General features: G+C 37.0%; 1 protein-coding gene across 11 annotated transcripts in view; it reads right to left on the bottom strand.

The window, feature by feature from the left end:
- Positions 1-18608, bottom strand: part of NEO1 (neogenin 1) — a 235571-nt gene that overhangs the window by 130192 nt on the left and 86771 nt on the right. For all 11 annotated transcript variants that reach the window (XM_026478465.4, XM_026478468.4, XM_026478469.4 and 8 more), the window contains one exon: positions 17356-17492. In XM_026478465.4, the coding sequence (XP_026334250.2) occupies positions 17356-17492 (137 nt within the window). The remainder of the gene's footprint in view (positions 1-17355; positions 17493-18608) is intronic.

The raw sequence follows: 18608 nt of genomic DNA, 5'->3' as shown, positions 1-18608 counted from the left end.
GCCAACGCTTCACAAATAATTTACCTCACAAGTATGGAAATAAAAAATTCTCAAGGGTTTTGAGGAAATGGTATTTTACTTCTGCTAATGTAGTGATTAGATTTTGTAATTAGATTTTAAAAAATACTTACAATTAGATGAAGTCTAATATACCAGGCCAATTTAATTATTTACTCTAGGTAACAGATATTATAAAATAGTTTATGGAGGCAAACATATTTGGAATTGAATTGTAAATTACTGGTATTTCATAGCATATTTGACATCATTCCTTTGCTTTTTCAAGAGATATTCAAATACCTATATGGAGATAAATTTCAAATCCAAAAATAAAAGAAGTAGTAGTGATAGCTGAAATTGAACTATTTCTAAAGACATGTAAAAGCAAAGGCCTGAAATTACTATTAAAATTTTTAATTTTCTTTTTAAAATTTTTATAATATATATTTTAAAGATTTGTTTATTTATTGGACAGGAGTGGCAGAGGGAGAGGGAAAGAGAGTCTCAAGCGGACTCCATGCTGAGCACGGAGCCTGATGCAGGGCTAAATCTCATGACACCAAGACCACGACCTGAGCCGAAACCAAGAGTCAGACACTTAACCACCGGGGCCACCCAAGCACTCCGGTATTCTAATTTTTCTATTTCCCATGTCTTTCTGGTACCAATAAATAGACATTTCCTTAACACAATAAAGAATTCTCTAATATGACTGACAAACAGATCCTTCATCTACATATAAAATCAACACTGTTTAGAAAATAATGCAAGTTGGTACAGCCACTCTGGAAAACAGTGTGGAGGTCCCTTAAAAAGTTAAAAATTGAGCTACCCTATGATCCAGCCATTGCACTACTGGGTGTCTACCCCAAAGATACAGACGTAGTGAAGAGAAGGGCCATATGCACCCCAATGTTCATAGCAGCATTGGCCACAATAGCTAAATCGTGGAAGGAGCCAAGATGCCCTTCAACAGATGACTGGATTAAGAAGATGTGGTCCATATATACAATGGAATATTACTCAGCCATCAGAAAGAACGAGTTCTCAACATTTGCTGCAACATGGACGGTACTGGAGGAGATAATGCTAAGTGAAATAAGTCAAGCAGAGAAAGACAAATATCATATGATTTCTCTCATCTATGGAACATAAGAAATAGGAAGATCGGTAGGCGAAGAAAGGGATAAAGAAAGGGGGGTAATCAGAATGGGGAATGAAGCATGAGAGACTACGGACTATGAGAAACAAACTGAGGGAGGCCCTCAGTTTGTTTGAGGGGAGGGGGTGGGGGAATGGGATAGACTGGTGATGGGTAGTAAGGAGGGCACGTATTGCATGGAGCACTGGGTGTTACACGCAACTAATGAATCATTGAACTTTACATTGGAAACCGGGGATGTACTGTATGGTGACTAACATAATATAATAAAAAATATTATTATAAAAAAAAAGATGAAGTGTGATAAAGATGGGAAAAAAAAAAGAAAATTTAGAAAATACCTCACAATGCAAGATACAAATGACCAATAAGCAGACGATAAAATATTCAACATCATTAATCATCAGGGAAATGCAAATTAAAACGAAACAGAGATACTATTACAAACCCACCAGGATGACCACAGTTACAACGACTGACAACCCTCGATGCTGGCCAGCATGTGGAGCAAAGACAATTCGCATACACTGTTGGCAGGAATATAAACTGGTACAACCACTCTGGGGAAAGATCAGGCAAAATCGGAATACTCCTTATCAACAAAAGGACACAGACTCCTAATACATGCAACAACACTTTGTGAAAGAACCCTTACATAAACAGACAAACTGATGACATGCTTACATTTATATGGAGCTTTGGAACAGGCAACACTAATACACCCGGTGGAAAAAGGGCCGGTGCCTTCCGGGTGGTGAGGAGAGGGTCTGCTGGGAGGGACATGAGGGAACGTTCTGCAGTGACAGTAATATTCTCCATCCTGATAGGGATTTTGATTATATAGGAATACACATATGTTAGAACACATTATCAGCACACTCAGACTTGTGCATTTCCCAGTATATAAATCTTACCTCAAAAGAAAAAATGTAAAAAGAACCACAAACAAAATATTATGCTCTAGTTAATGATACAAATACTGAAGTATTTGGGTACATCCGCCTCTTACTCTAAAACATCAACAAATTCAGATGGATGGGCAGAGTGACAGACATGTGATACAGCAATTACAGGAAAATGTTAGTTGAATACTCCACGTGGTGTGGTGGGTGTTTGCTGTAAAGTTCCTTCAATTTTTTTTTTATAAAATGTTTCCAACACACAGAAATGTTGAAAAAATGGGAAAAGACTTTTTCCTTAGGAAAAAGATATTCTTCAACACCCCATCACTCTTACAACAAGGAAATTACTATGATTAAGAGTTTTGAAAGAAAAAAAGTTACTATTTTTAAGACAGAAATAGAAATGGGTGGTAAAGATCAGCTACTTGGAACACCTGGGTGGCTCAGTCAGTTAAGTGTCCGACTGGTGATTTTGTCTCACCGCAATAATTCTAGTTAACATTGATCACCACATATAGTTATAAACCTTTTACTTGTGATGAGAACTTTTAAGATCTGCCCCTAGGAACTTTCAAATATATAATACAGTATTATTAACTATTAACTATGTCACCCTGCTATCCATTATATCCCTAAGACTTATTTATAACTAGAAGTGTGTGACTTTTGACCACCTCCACCCATTTCTCTCTCTCTATCTCTCTCTCTCGCGCTCTCTCTCTCTCTCTCTCTCTCACACACACACACACAGATACACACACACATCCTCTGACAACCACCAATCTATTCTCTGTATCTATGAATTCAGGTTTTTCTGTTTTTGATTTTTTTTTTTTTTTTTTTAGATTCCATGTATCAGTAAGATCATATGGTATTTGTCTTTCTCTGACTTATTTCACTTAGCAAAATGCCCTCAGGGTTCATCCATGTTGAAAATGGCAAAAAAACAATGTTTAAATAAAGTCTGCTGATTATTTCTGATGTCAAGAATTCAAGGAATACATTTATCTGTTAAAAACAACTAGTGTCATTTTTCTTCTTCCACTTTCTGAGCAAGAATCACTGAAATCAACTAGACAAGAATGAGTCTCAGGGACAAAGTGGGCACACAATAGTATGGCTTTTATCACCCTGGGCTAGAAATGCCTAATTACTTCACTGTGTCACCTACCATACCCTTGGGGATGAAGACTGCATCCTATTTGCCATTCTGTCTCCAGCAATACTAGATTCTGCCTTCTGCTTAACTTACACTAAGTACTGAATAAATATTGCTTGAAAAATATCTCTGATATTACTTTTAAGATAGTCATTGAAATGCTGTGTTTGTAATCACGGATAAGAAAAATATTAACACAAGGAATGGAGACGGTCCCCATCCTACTCAGCTTCCATGGGACTAGTTCCATGTTTATCTATTTTACATTTCTTGCTTATAAAGTAAGCTCCTTAGTTCCCTCCTCCCCCCCCACCCCACCCCCCAACACACAAAAAGTTTGAAAAGCACTGACATGATCTCACCTTTAGAAATTTCTCTGGACAAAAAGACCAATAAAGTGTTCATTATCATTACAATGGGGATTGGGAAAAAGCAGAACAGATTTAGCTTCATTTAGCTTTTTGTCAGCTATTCTTAGAATTTAGATCAATGAAGGGCAGTTAGCTTTCAGATATATGGAGGGTAACTGCTGTGTTGGTAAGATATTCTTGTTGGGGCAAGATCCCGTTCCTGTCCGTAAACTGGGTTTGCCTGAAAGTATCATCAACAAACACTTAATAGTAGGGGGTGGGAGTGGGTAAACAGGGAAGAAATCTACACTGAAGAAGAATCTTGTTCTAGCTGTTCTTCCCACTAGGAGATCATCTTTCTATTGATCATTCTGGAGCTTCTGAATTCAATTTTTAATGAGAAGGTGGCATTTTTTAATTCATAAAATTGCTCCACTTTTCCTGCTGTTCCTAATTCTGGCTATCATCTTTTTAATGAAGAGGAAGATAACTAAAATCAAGAGAATGGGAAGTTTAAGAGATTCAATATATTTAATATGATACATATTGCCAATATGACTAAAATTACTAAAATTCTTTTCGGCATGGATCTCTCTACCAAATCTGGAAGATTCGATAATACCCCTTGAAGTAAAAGGTTAGTAAAGTAAAATAGTAAATATTATATGGAACACATTCCCTCAAAAAGACTGAATATATAACAGATTCAAGAAGACAGCTAAAATTGATGAATAAGAGACATGGAGTAAGCTAAGCTTGAAATTCTGAGGTCAAGACAGATAACTTTACAAGGAAGTAGATTAATGCCAAGGATGACAGCCAAACCTTCTCGCTTGTTTCTGAGCTGGAAAAGGCATGACTTTGCCCATATTGCTGTCCTCTTGTTCTTTAAATAAATACTTAAAAATGTTTACTAATATTTCATCCAATCTGCCAGAGTAGACAAGCAGGAGCATAGCAAGCGTGGACTTAAGTGAGAGCCTAGGGAGCTGGCTTGCGCGTTAAGAGTGGAGAGTGACTGGCCTGCCTCACACCCTTGGAGCCAAGGTTGTCTGGTGGTCATGGCATGTGACAAGACCAAAACAGAATGCCATCTGAGTCGTCCATTTGAATGAACCAAGAATGAAGTAGAATCTAGGTAAGTAGGCAAAAAAGAAATCAAAGAAAGAATCAAGTGAAGAGGGTTTAGACAGAAAGAAAAGATTCTTTGAACCCCAGGGACATTAGCTGCGCACATCTACTAAATACCCACAAAGCACCAGGCACTGTATTAGGCAGCCTTCTTACATCATCGAAGAAGGCGTGCTCATCTCCACTTTACAAAGAAGAAAAATGAGGTTCAGTTAAACGGATTAATTAGCAAGATTACATGGCCAGAGACTGGGGAACAGGGACATGCCTCCAAAAACATAGCTCTCTTCATCATACCATATTCCTTCTACGAGGTGCAATGCTGATCTCCTAGGGGTCTTATAGAAACCAGGGATCCATTTCTACGGCACGATTCCCGCTTATTTGTCCCACAATGCTTCCTCCTGATTAGGGTCATTTGGTAACATAAAAGCACAATAGAGTTGAGTTCTTCTCATGCTGCACTTTGACAAATGCACAAACAACAAACCGGCAGGAACTTCAGGCATATGACTGGCCTTCTATTTTGTAGCATTTTCATGGTCAGAAACTATGCATCTGTATTCCGCATCAATCTAGGTTCTAACCTTACATCATATTTCATTTTATTTCATGTGGATATTCCTCATCTTTTCTAGAATACCTGCAGGTTATCTCCTGGAAGGTGGTTAGTTACCATGGAAATGAGGTTATTGTACTTCAGAATAAATTTACATAAGTATTAGAAAATTATTTCAAGCTTGTAAAATATGGGATTCACCTGAAAGTTAACATGACCACTGATGTGATAAAAAATATAAGAAGAACTGCAAACCAATTTAAAATGACTCAGGTCTCAATACAGGATTATAAAACAACTGTAAAACAATTTCAAATTTACAGCAATCTCTTTAAAAATGAAATATCTATAAAGTGAAATTGCGAAATATTCTGGATATAGATAGCAAACTATAAAAATGTCCAAACATCTTATCTATTTGTCATCAAAAATGTAGTGTCAGGCCCTATATTAGGTGCTATGATCAAAAAGTTGCCATGATGCAGGCCTGTCCTCAAGGCACTCAGTCTGGTAGGAGAGAAAGACAAACAAACTGGAAAAAAACGACACTTCAAATGTGATAAAGTGAGAAAGATATATGCAAAGTATACACGCAACATCACAGGGGGGAGAAGATGGGCGTAAGCAATGCGAGTAAACAGGAGACAGAATTTCAGAGATTGCTGAGGAAAGCCAGGCAAGACGGTAGAAAGAGAGAGACTCTAGGCAGAAAGGACAGCACAAACAAAAGAACTAAATGGGGTTTCTAAGAAGCTAGCTATTGCCCTTGAATTAAAATACCTTAAAAAGTGGGTGCCTGGGTGGCACAGCTGATTAAGCTCTTGGTTTCGGCTCAGGTCATGATCTCAGGGTCGTGAGATCGAGCCCCGCATTAGGCCCTGTGCTCAGCATGGAGTCTACTTGGGATTCTCTCTCCCTCTGTCTACCCTCTCTCCCTCTCCCTCTGCCCCTGATCATGCTCTCTCTTTCTCTCTCTCTAAAATAAATAAATCTATACATATATATATAAAAAAAGAAGCAATGGCTATACTAGACTGATCAGACTCAAGACTCAGACTCTAATTCTTTCTCTGCTTGATATTTAGAAGAAAAATGACCCCATCAAGATAAGTAAACATCTAGTATTCTGAAAATTATACATAAGACTTCAAAAGGAAGACATATAAGGCTTCTTGTTAATTAGTCTGTGGTAATTTGTAAAATAAAGTCAAAAGACATGACCCAATTTATACCATAACTTTGTGACACAAGTAATACGTTATTTAATATATTCAAATCATTTAATCTTGCCATTTAATAGTCTAAAATATGACTTTGGTTAGATGCATAGTATTCTGATATATGGGTAGGACATAATTTATTTTACCAATCACCTATTGTTGGCCATTTAGATGGTTCATAATTTTTCTCATTAAAAATACGTATCCTTCCAATAAATATATATCATTGCAATTTCTATGCATAAATCTTTGCATACATCCTGGATTATTTCATTAAAAGAAATTATTAGAAGCAGAACTGTAAGCCAAAGGATGTGCAAATTTTAAGACTTCTGATTATATTACCAAACTGCCCTAACAAAAAGGTTATGTTAATTTGAACTACTACCAGCAATGTGTAAGAATCCTCATTTTACTGTAATTTTGCCAAGAGTAGATTATTATTTTAAAACTCTACCTATGAGCCAAAAAAGGGCTACTTTAATTTGTGTTTCTTCTACTATTCATGAAATTGAACTTTTTCAGGTCAACTTTCCATTTTTATCTTGTTTCTGTAAATAGATAATTTTCTCTTTCCCCCTTTTTCAACTGAGAAATGGCATTTGTTTGGTTCTTGTTAATTTATAAGTTCCACTTTTATCTGTGGCAATTATTTTTCCAAGTTTTTAACGGAAGGATTTTGTTCATTTCTGCCATTCTGAAGAATGGATTTGAAGAAAAACCAGGTTAGAACAAGAAACACCAGTTAGGATACTAATGAAGTAGCCTAGGAAGGAGACTGACTGAGAACTGTTGAACCAGAGGAGTAAAGACAAGGAGAAAGAGAATCTGAATCGGATGTTGGAAAAAATAAAAAAGACCGAAATGATCAAAAATGATCCCCATGTTTCTAGCACAAGGGAAAAAGTGGGCAGTAGCACCACTAAGATACAGAAAACCAGAGAAAGATTTTGAAGGAAGAAAGTTAAGTTCAACTTTGGACATGTGAAGTCTGAGGGACCTGTGGGACGCGCAACTGGAAACATCTGATGCTCAGCAATGGGTCTGCCCCCGGGATTTGGGAGTTATCGTTACGCAAGTCACACCAGAAACCATGAGCACGAAGAGCTGTCGGTTGAAGACAGAACTGTGTGAACACTAATATTTTAACGGGCATGTTAGAGAAAAGATGCTCAAAAAAGAAAAGTAGAGGAATGGACAGAGAAATAAAAGGAGAAATAGGATAATACAGTGTTATCAAGGCAAAATAGTGGAGCATCTCATGGGATTGGAAGTAAAGATGAAGGGATTCAGTGCACACGGTCTTGAACTACTATAGCAAATAAGGAATATAAGCGTTTTCAAAACTAGCCATTTGGAAAAAAAGTTCATCTTTAATGGCTTTGGTACTTTTGTTAAAGTTTTATGTTGGCTTATGGGAGGCATCAAAAGGTCAAGAATGGCAATTAATAAAGATGATAAAGCACTGTTTATATATATATATTATATATATAATACATTTATATAATCATATATATGATTGTGGCAATTATGGCCTCAATTCTATAAGTTAGGGTAAAGATTCATCTTCCTCCAGAATAACCTTTCAGAAGATTCTTTTAATCCAAATTTCTTTTACATATAAGTCTATGAGAAACAAGGTGCAAAGGAAAACATGAGTAATAAAGTAACCACAACATCAAATCATTCCAGTTGTTACAGTTCACAATTTCACTACAAAGTTTCATTCACTCATTCAATAATTACTTGCTGATAATATATTATGATAAATCATAGTAAAGTTTATCTATTTTTAGTAATCTCTACATCCAACATGGGGCTCGAACTCAAGACCTTGAGATCAAGAGTCCCCTGCTCTACCGACAGAGCCAGGCAGACACCTCAATACCAGTCCCTGTTGATAAGGACCTCAGTCCAGCAGTAGTGGGAATAGGCATATAAACAAATCAATGAGAAACACTACTGGTAAAAAGAGAGCTATTTTGAGAAACATAATTACCTGAGGGTGAGAAGATGGTTATGAAAAGTTTCACAGCAAGGTTAAGATTAGAACTAATCTTGAAGGACTATCAGAAAATTTTAGCTGAGGGCGTGAGGATACAGGGGAACAGAGCTATCAAACAGCATAGTATGTTCAGGAAACTCTCTGTAGTTTGGTAAAGATGACCTTCATTTCTATCCCAGGTTCTGGAAGAACAGTGCCAGAAGTTTATTTAATTAATCCCTATAACAACTTATTGAACTGATAAACTAAGACAAAGGTAAGTTACATAACTTGCCCATGTTCACATAGCTAAGTAAGGGAAAGAAATGAGACCCAAGCACGCTGGGTCCAAAGACTGCTCTTAATTACCCTGCTTCTCAGTTAACAATGAAAAAGTTGCCTTTATATGAAGGGTCTGGTTATATTTTATACATACACTATAAGGAGTTTATTTTATCCTAAGCCAAGGGAAATGAGAATTCTTTTCTTTTTTTTAAGATGGTAAATCTTATGTATATTTTACCCCCCCCCCCACATACACACAAATAGCCATAACAATAACCCAAACAGAATTACATGGTCCCAGGAACTTTACTAAGCGAATGCTACTTTTTTCAGTTACTCCTTACAGTGACCTTGTAACTGGTGGTAAAAGTCCCAGTTTTACAAATGTTTAGAGCAGATTTCCCAGCACCCAGAGAGGAAGTCTGATTCTTCCCCAGCAGGAAGGGCAACTACAGAGCCTATGGAGGCCTTGTCTCTTCCTGTCCCTGCCAGCCAGCATCTCTCTGATGAGATGCTTGGGCACTTGCAGAAGGTCATACAGAGATCTCTCCCTACGTCTATCAAGAACTGAGGGTTCTATCAAATGACAGCAGACTACTGTAATGCATCATGAACTAAAAGGAAGTGAAATCAAGCAGAAGACTGGCAGAAAAGGCGAGATCAATGTCTTAATGTAAATAGAGATCAGAGTAGAAGGGTAAATGTAGAATGACATCAGGCTCTGACTTCAGAGAAAGATCATAGAATCAGTGACAGATTTGTTATCAGTATTGACAAAGTCAAGGAGGTGGCCAATTCAGAATTTATCAACTTATCCCACAAGAAACAAATGGAAAATTTTCTTCTTTTTTGTGTGTGTGGGAGGTAGTGGAGTGGGGGAGGGAGTGTGTATCACAGACTGTTATGACTGTTGTAAGAGAAGGGAAAAATTCCTCTTTTTTTAAAAAAAAACAACTCATGACCAATGGGTGTTATCGGCAATCTAAGATGACAGGAAGTACACGATGGGCTAATTCACGTCACAGCATGTGTAGAAATCCCAGGAGTTAACAACAAAAACAATAAATTTGAAATATTTAACAGATGAAGAATGAACTTATAACCTTTTTCTGCATTAACACTCACTATGGCATTTCCTGTGGCTATAACTTTTTAAAAAATAACAGAAGTCAGACAGGTATGACCATATATATAGAAATAACTATATAAACACTTTATATATGTGTGCTGCGTGTGTATCTGTATATAATCTCCATATTTCTCATAAACTGCTTTCCTCATTTGAAAAAGAAAACACTTTCAGTTACGGGACAAAGTTCAAAATAAAATTTTCCAAATTTTTTTTGTACATAACTTATCTGTAAAGAATAAAAAAGAAAAGACCTCATGTGACACACATGAACAGTACAGGCTCAATTATTTTAACTACCATCCAGATTAAGAAACAGAACACACCAGAGGTCCTGTTGTTCCACATTCAGTCACTACCCGGCCTCGGTCCAAAAGTAATCACTAGCCTGATTTCTCAAACCATAGATTAGTTCTGCCTATTTTTGAACTTTATAAAAATGGAATCATACAGCATGTATTCTTTTGTGACAGGCTTCCTTCCTTCAGTGGTGTCTGTTGTACCCATGTTGTTGAATGTAGCAACCGTCTGTCACTTTCACTGTTGATAACATGCCACTGTAGGATTAGAACACCACTTACCCATTCTATTGCTGATGGATGTTTTAACTGTTTCCAGTTTTGATTCACTGTGAATAAAGCCGGTGAGAACATTGCTGTGTGTTTTTTGATGCATATGTTTACACATTTCTGGTGCATAAACTCCTAGGAATACCACCATTGTATCATAAGGTATGTTTGTATGCAGTTTCAGTAGATTTCGCCGAACAATATTCTGAAGTGATTATATCACTATGTAGAGTCCTAACAACAGGACATCGGAGTGTTCCTCGTCCTAACCAACATCTGCTATTATGAGTCTCTTTAATTTTAGCCACTCTGGTGGAATACAGTAGTATCTCCCTGTGGCTTTTATTTACACATCTCAGAAAACTAATGATGATGATAACTACTTCTTCAGTAGCCACCTGGAGATCTGTGGGGTAGGAGCTCAAGTCTTTGATGACTTTTTACTGGTTTATCTGTCTTTGTTTACCTTGTTGATCTGTAAGAGTTCTTTACAGAGTGTACACCAAGAGTTGGAACTTTTTCTGAAAAAGACCGGAGTAAATACTTTAGAATTTGTGGGTCATGTGGTCTTTGTCACAACTACTCAACTCCACAGAAGCGGCCACAGTCAATACATAAATGAATGTGACTGTGTGCCAATAAAACTTTATTTATGGACAATAAAACTGAATTTCATAAAATTTTCATACAATCACTATTATTCTCCTGTTTTAACCATTTAAAACTGTATAAACTATTTTTAGCTTACAGGCTATATAAAGACAAGCAGTCAAGCAGATCTGGTCTATAAGCTGTAGTTTGCACACTCTTCGTCTAAATAAAGACTTTTGTCAAGACTTGCTTGCACTGAAGTCTTGTCAGGTGTTTATCAATGCTGTTATGCTTTACAAGGAACTAACTTTTGGCTTTGCTGAAACTCTCTATTTTGAATGGTTTTTCTTATTTTATTAATTTTCCCTTGTCATTACTTCCTTTCTTCTATTTTCTTTGGGGTAAGTTTGCTATTCTTTTTCTTTTTTTTAGCTTTTTGAGATAGATACTTAAGTCACTGATTTTTCAGACTTTCTTCTCTTCTAATACCTGTACTTAAGGCTATAAATCTTTTCTAAGCAACCCATAAGTTCTGATAGGTCATATCTCTATTAGTTCAAACTATTTCCTAATTTTCATCATCATTTCTTTTCTGACTCATGGATTATTTCAAAGCGATTCACTTAATGCCTAAACATGAAATCTTCAAGTTACCAGTTTTTAAAGTTACTTTTTCGTAACTAGTTCCAAACTTAATTTTGCAGTAGTCAAATCTACAGAATTTCAATTCTCTAAAATCTGCTAAGAAATATTCTATGGTCAGTATGTGGTATATCTTAGTAACTGTTTCACAGGCACTATTAAAAAAACAGTTTATTCATTTGCTTTGTGCAGTATCCTATAAATACAATTATATTGCTAATGCTTACTAATATCTTGAAATATATTTATCATGAGTATTTTTAAATCTTGGTTATTTTTTTCCAGTAATTCTTCATCAAATGGTGCATATTATTCTATCCCCATTACTTGGTATGGTCAAAGTTTTAGTTCTGGGTTATCATTAATATATTTTTACTTTAATTCTAGCCTTTTAAAAACTTTTTGCACTTTCCCAAGTTACTACTGCTGCATAGCAAACCAGCCCAAAACTTAGTGGCATAAAATCACCACCATTTTCTTATGCTCACGGATCCTTGGGTCAGGAATTAGGACAGCCCAGCAGGGATGGCTTATCTGTGCTCCCCAATATCTATAAAAACTTGAATGTGTGGGGGTGACTTAGAAAGCTGGGGGCCCAACTCAACTGGAGACTTCTTCATTCACATGTCTGGTCCCTTGGTTAGATGCCCTGCAAGGTGGGCTCAGTGGAGCTGTCTACCAGGGAACCTACAAATGGCTTGTGGCTTGGGCTTTGCACAGCATGGCAGCTGGGTTCTGAGAAGGAGATCCCAAGAAGTGACTGGAGAGTGGTAATTCCAAAAGAGCCAGGAGGAATCTGCATGGCCTTTTATAAGCCTCAGAAGTCATATGACACAACTTCTGCCATTATGCAAATAGCTCCAAGCCCACTCAGATTCAAGGGCAAGGGATATAAACCCCACTACTCATTAGGAGGACTGCCAAAGAATTTGAGGGCTATATCTTAAAACTCTCATATCTCTTGGAGCATTTCCTGAAAGTGTCTCTTCTTAAATGTGTATTCCAAAACACACTATTTTCAGTGTGTATCTTTGTACAGCAAACCTTCTGAGGCCTTATATGATGAGAATTTTTATTTTAACTCACATCTGGATGAATATAAATTCCATGTAGATTCAATGTTCTTTTCCTTTAACACTTTAAAAACATTACTCTATTTTCCTCTTAAAATCAGATTTCTCAAAATCAACACTAGGTGCAATATAATTCTTGTTCCTTTGTAAGTGATCTGCTCTTTGTCACAGGAAGCTTTTAGAATCTGTCTTTGTCTTTGATATTATCTGTTGCTATATGGGTCCAAGGGTGGGTTTTCCTTCCCACTCACACACAGAAGACTTTAAGCCCTTTCAGACTAGGTCTTCCGTTAGTCTTTAATTCTGAAAAACTGATCTTAATTATTTCTTCAAATATTTTCTCCTCCCTTTTTGTTCTCTCTTCTAGGATTTCTATTTACCTGGATAGAAACTCTTCTACATCTAACTTTCATGCCTCTTGGCTTTTATTCTATGTGTTCTCTTTATCATTTAATGTTGCATTCTCAGAGTTTTTCGGCATCATCTTCCAACTCATGAGTTTATCAGCTGTACACCTTCAACCATCATCCAGTCTACTGTATTCTTTATTTTTACATTTTTCATACCTAATATTTCTACTTGGTTCTACAGTTTTGTTTTCTTGTTTTTGCATAGTATTGCTATATTTTTCTAATCTTCTGAAATATACTTGTCAAGTTTATTTTTTTAATTCTTGGTCAATCTTTTCCAAAAATTCTCCATCAGATGGTATATGTTATTCACTTAGTTCTCTTTCTTTGAGAGTAATTGTACTATTCAGGTGACTAGTTTGGCTATAAACTAATGTTTTTCTGGGGAACCAGTCACTCTGTCTAGTAATATATATGGTTACCGGACCTAACTGTAGCCAAACTGGTGAAATTAAGAAGAGAGGAGAGTAAGCCCCAGAGCAAAGAGCCCCAACGACCTTAGAAATACTGCTGTTTACTCCAATTTGCTGGGCATTCCACAGACATTTCCTCTCATTTGAACTCAGGGAGAAACAACACTGGGCAGAGTCTTCCTAGATTTGAAACACACCAATGGGAGTTTGGCAGGGGAGAAAAAAGGTAGTTATCCCCCACAGGTAATTAGTCAGGACACACCCATTTATATGCCATAAGAGACCTAGCACATCTTTTGAATAACCATGGAGGCCTGGACCACTGCTGCTCATTTCTGTGAGGAAAGAACAGGGAGGGAAAGACAGTATCAAGGCAACACCAGAAAGAAATAACAACAGAACTTAATAGCCTTCCAATCTATTTTCTCACTGCTTCCTCATGCAGTCCTTAGTCCCAGGCTACAGCCACCACCCCCACACATATTCCACCTACCCATAAACACATACAGATTCATGAGAGCCTTCATCTCCCCACACTTCCCTCTCATTCCTCTAGTTTGTGCAGAGTTCATCTTGGGTGAAGGAGTCAACAGCTGGGACTAGTTTGACAGAAAATGCAAACCAGCCTAGAAACTATTTTCTTTATCAATGGTGTAGAACTTTTGTTCAATTTCAACCACTCATAATCCAGTTCAGAAATGTGAAACAAGGGGCGCTGGGTGGTTCAGTCAGTTAAGCATCTGCCTTCAGCTCAGGTCATGATCCCGGAGTCAGGGACTGAGCCCTGCATCAGGCTCCCCGCTCAGTGGGGGGTCTGCTTCTCCCTCTGACCCTCCCCCCTCTCATGCTCTCTCTCTCACTCTCACAAATAAATAAATTCATTGAGGAATACAATATCCAGTATCAAGGAGGTAATTTTTTTTTAATTTTTCATTTTTATTTTATGTAAAGTTCGATGATTCATTAGTTGCGTATAACACCATGCAATACGTGCCCTCCTTACTACCCATCACCAGCCTATCCCATTCCCCCACCCCCCTCCCCTCTGAAGCCCTCAGTTTGTTTCCCAGAGTCCATAGTCTCTCGTGGTTCACTCCCCCTTCTGATTACCCCCCCTTTCTTTATCCCTTTCTTCTCCTACCGATCTTCCTAGTTCTTATGCAAGGAGGTAATGTTTTTGATCTACTCTGTACTGCTGAGATGTTATCAATAATAATTTTCAGTTCTCAACATCCCACCACATGCTCTGGAGGTCAAAATGTTTTCAATTTTTGCCAATATAATGTTTGGGAAAAATGATATCTTTTAAATTTGTATTTTTCTCACTACTAGTACGGTTGATTATCTGCCGATAAAGGAACGCAAACAGCTAATAAACCCTTCCTTGTGAACTGCCTATTCATATTCTTTATCAATTTTCCTTATTTCTTTTTTTATCATCAGTTTCTAGAAACTCTCTGTATTTTCAGGATTCTCACCCCTTCTCAGTTATGTGTTACAACTATTTTCTTCTAGTCTACCATTTGCATTTAGCCATTATTTATAGGGGCTCTTCTATATAACTTTAAAAAAAATGTGTATGTTGTCAACATTTGATGGTTTTTGCTTGACATGCTCTTTCCTATTCTTTCTGAGACTGTCTTTCCCAGCACAGATAATACAAACATTAAACCCATATATTCTCCACTTTTTCATACTTTGACCAACTTCAGTTTTTCCTACTTAAAAATTTATTGTACCAATACCCTTTAGTAAATAAAAGTTTTTTCCCTCTGAACTGAACTGCCACTTTGATAATACTTTTACGTTCCATAATTACTTGTAACAGCTGGATTTGACTCCTTTTGGTTGCCTACTCTTGGGCCAATACCATGCTGTTTAATTAGAGAAGATCTGTGGTAATTTTTAATATCTAGGTTTCCTTACTCTTATTCTTTCCTCAATTTTCTAGAATGTACTCATTTAAAGAGCACTTTCTCTAGGCACAGATAAGATGGAACTAGGTACAAACTGTAAGATGTATGTATTATCTTACAACTAAAAAAAATGTAGTTAATAAGTTAATAGAAGAGTTTTAATTCACAATTCCATACAATAAATAAAAGTTAAAAAGCAGAAAACAACCACATGGACAAATGCAACTGACATGTATGGCAGACACTATGCCTCACATTTGAGGTTAATAACAAGGTACTTTATAGTGGAGGAAGCTAAGGCACAGGTAGAAATGGAAGAGAGTGTTAGGCCAAGAATCTGACTAATGGTAAAAACATAGAAAACATCTAGTAAGGGAGGCACAGGGACCAAATAAGACGGAGTTCACTAATATTTTACTTGTACGATCCCACCCACACAGAGGTAAAGAAATAAACTGGATAAATAGATAAATAAAATAGAAATAAAAATTGGTCATTCTACAACTGGTAGTAGTGAACCTTCCACCTAGCCAAGAATAATGGTAGAGTGCAGGTGAGGCAATAGTTATGTAATTAACCGTAACAGTTATAGTCTAAGGCTTGCTCTTTTGATTTTCAGAGATTATGAATCCATCCACACATAGCAAGAGAACATAAACATTCTGTGCTTTTGACAGCATAGAAGAACCCCAAGCAGTCTATTCCCCAATTCTTATCAAAAACAAATTTGAGGGGCACCTGACTGGCTCAGTCAGTGGAGCATGCAATTCTTATCTCGGGGTCATGAGTTCAAGCTCCATGTTGGGTGTAGAGCTTACCAAAAATAAACAAGCTTAAAATATATATATTATATATAAAACAAAATAAATTTGAGTCCTCTGGTGACTACTGGAAGTATAAATGTGGCTATCATACTTCCTACTCTGAAACCCACCAGTAAGCCAAGAGAAACAAACCTTCATAAAAATATGAAATAACCCTAAACCACAGATCAGGAAGTATTCTATCAAATATAATACAATTTGAGACAAGGTAATAATGAATATCATGAGCCAAAATATACCTCTACATATCCAAGCAATGTTGGATTTTCCTGAAAGTAACAGAAAAGGTCTTAAAATTTTTTGGTTGAAACAGATAAAATGAGGGCGTATACAAATTATGGGAGAGATAGCAAATATTCCTCTGAGGGTACATTTCAACATGGAGGAAGGGCAAGGGACATGGAGATAAAGGAGAGATTATGCCGTTCATTTTCTCTGACTTATAAATCAGAGAGCCTGTAAGGGAAAATGCTGTGATGACCAACATTAGTTGAACAGAAAGAAATAAATCATCAAATTATCAGAGACATTGAGAGACACGTGTATTCCATCCTGGCTGATCTATTCTGAAAGGAGGGAACATCAATGCTTAGGAGATAAAAGGTTCTAGGTCAGAGTATAAAAAGTCTCTGTGAGACAAGAAAAGTGAACTGAACCTTCCAGATGCCCCAGAACACAGCCTCCCGTAATACTACTACAGATAATATCAATAATTACTGGGCTCTTATCTTATTCTAGTCACATATTCAGGAGCTTATTAATATTAACTCTTTTCATCCTTAAAACAACCTCCAGGAGGTAAGTACTCTTGTTATCTCCATTTTACAGATAAGGTAAATGAGGGTCAGAGAGGTCAAGTACATTTCCTATAGTTATACAGCGAGGAAATATGAAACCTAGAACTGAACCTAAGCAATCTGCTATAAAGCTCAGGCTTTTAGCTATTACGGTGTATTGTCTCTTCTGCTTTAATGTTAAACAATTAGCAAACCCATGAAGTACACAGAACTTATTTATACAGGGAATATTTACCTACCTTGTACTGTAAGCTCTGCTTGAGCTTCGATTGTCTCATTTCCACTCTCGGCTATACAAAAATAAGTCCCCGCATCCTCCTCAGTAACATCACTGATCTCCAGACTACCACCTGCCAGCAACACCAACTTCTCAGAGCTGCATAAAAAAATATTGACACATTTCAGAACTAGGAAAATAATACCTGAGAAATTCTCCATATAAAACAGAAAAAAAACACTTAAAAAGCATTATTATTTATATGGCTACAGAGAGACTAACAAAATTAGCAGAATTTAGTCCAATTTACTCTGCTCATCTTTCACATGCATAAATATCACAAATATGAATCAAAATGTTACAATGAATTCTCCCTAACACTTATTTTTTCTAAGAGAGAAAGACTGCGCAAGTTTGGGGTAGGGAGAGGCAGAGGAGAGGGAGAGAGAGACTCTTAAGCAGGTTCCACACGCAGGGCAGAGCCCAAAGCGGGGCTCGATCTCACGACCCTGAGATCATGACCTGAGCCAAAATCAAGAGTCAGATGCTGAACCGACTGAGCCACCCAGGCGCCCCTATCTCTAAACACGTCTAATTATTCTCAAAGGTATACTACTTTTGTAACCAATTCCACTCCCCACAATCCATCCCTGCCTCCCAACTCTGCCCAGTTGTTCTGCACATGATTTAATTTCGAAGTCTGGAATCAATCTGAGAGTCACTCTACGATAGCTACGCCACACGGAGAGGACTACTGGAGAAGGTAAAACGTCAGATCATCAACAGAAAGTTGTGGGGCCATGATGCCTACTGAAAGTTCCCTGTGGTGGCTTGGCTAGGAAAGGGAGGAAAAGGGACGGGGAAGGGAGAGAACACAGTTGCCAGAGAACAGCAACCTGGGTGTGGTTACCAGGTAAGAACCCGCTATCACGCCATTATCGACAAGGACACTGACCACTATAACCCAAATCGATATAGTGATTTAAATCTTTTAAAGAGAATATTTAAAGAAAAGTAAAGTGATCCTATAATATTAAGGAAAAAAATCACAAATCAATATTCTAATCAAGTTTTTATAAAGTGAACAAGTTTAGTTGATTTGGAGTTTGTGGAGTTAGAATTTTTTTTTTTTTGAGGTTCTATGTCTAAACTGGCTTTCACAGGCAAATTTTTCTCTCAAATCTTAATAGTGTCACATTTCCTATATGTATCCATGCTCAACAAAAAATATGGCTTTTCATATAGAATTCCTAATGGGGAAAAAAGAGAGGAAAT

Source organism: Ursus arctos, unplaced genomic scaffold (assembly GCF_023065955.2).
Source record: "Ursus arctos isolate Adak ecotype North America unplaced genomic scaffold, UrsArc2.0 scaffold_28, whole genome shotgun sequence".
Taxonomy (NCBI): domain Eukaryota; kingdom Metazoa; phylum Chordata; class Mammalia; order Carnivora; family Ursidae; genus Ursus; species Ursus arctos.
The sequence above is the reverse complement of the archived record's forward strand: the minus strand, read 5'-3'. Positions and strand labels throughout refer to the sequence as shown.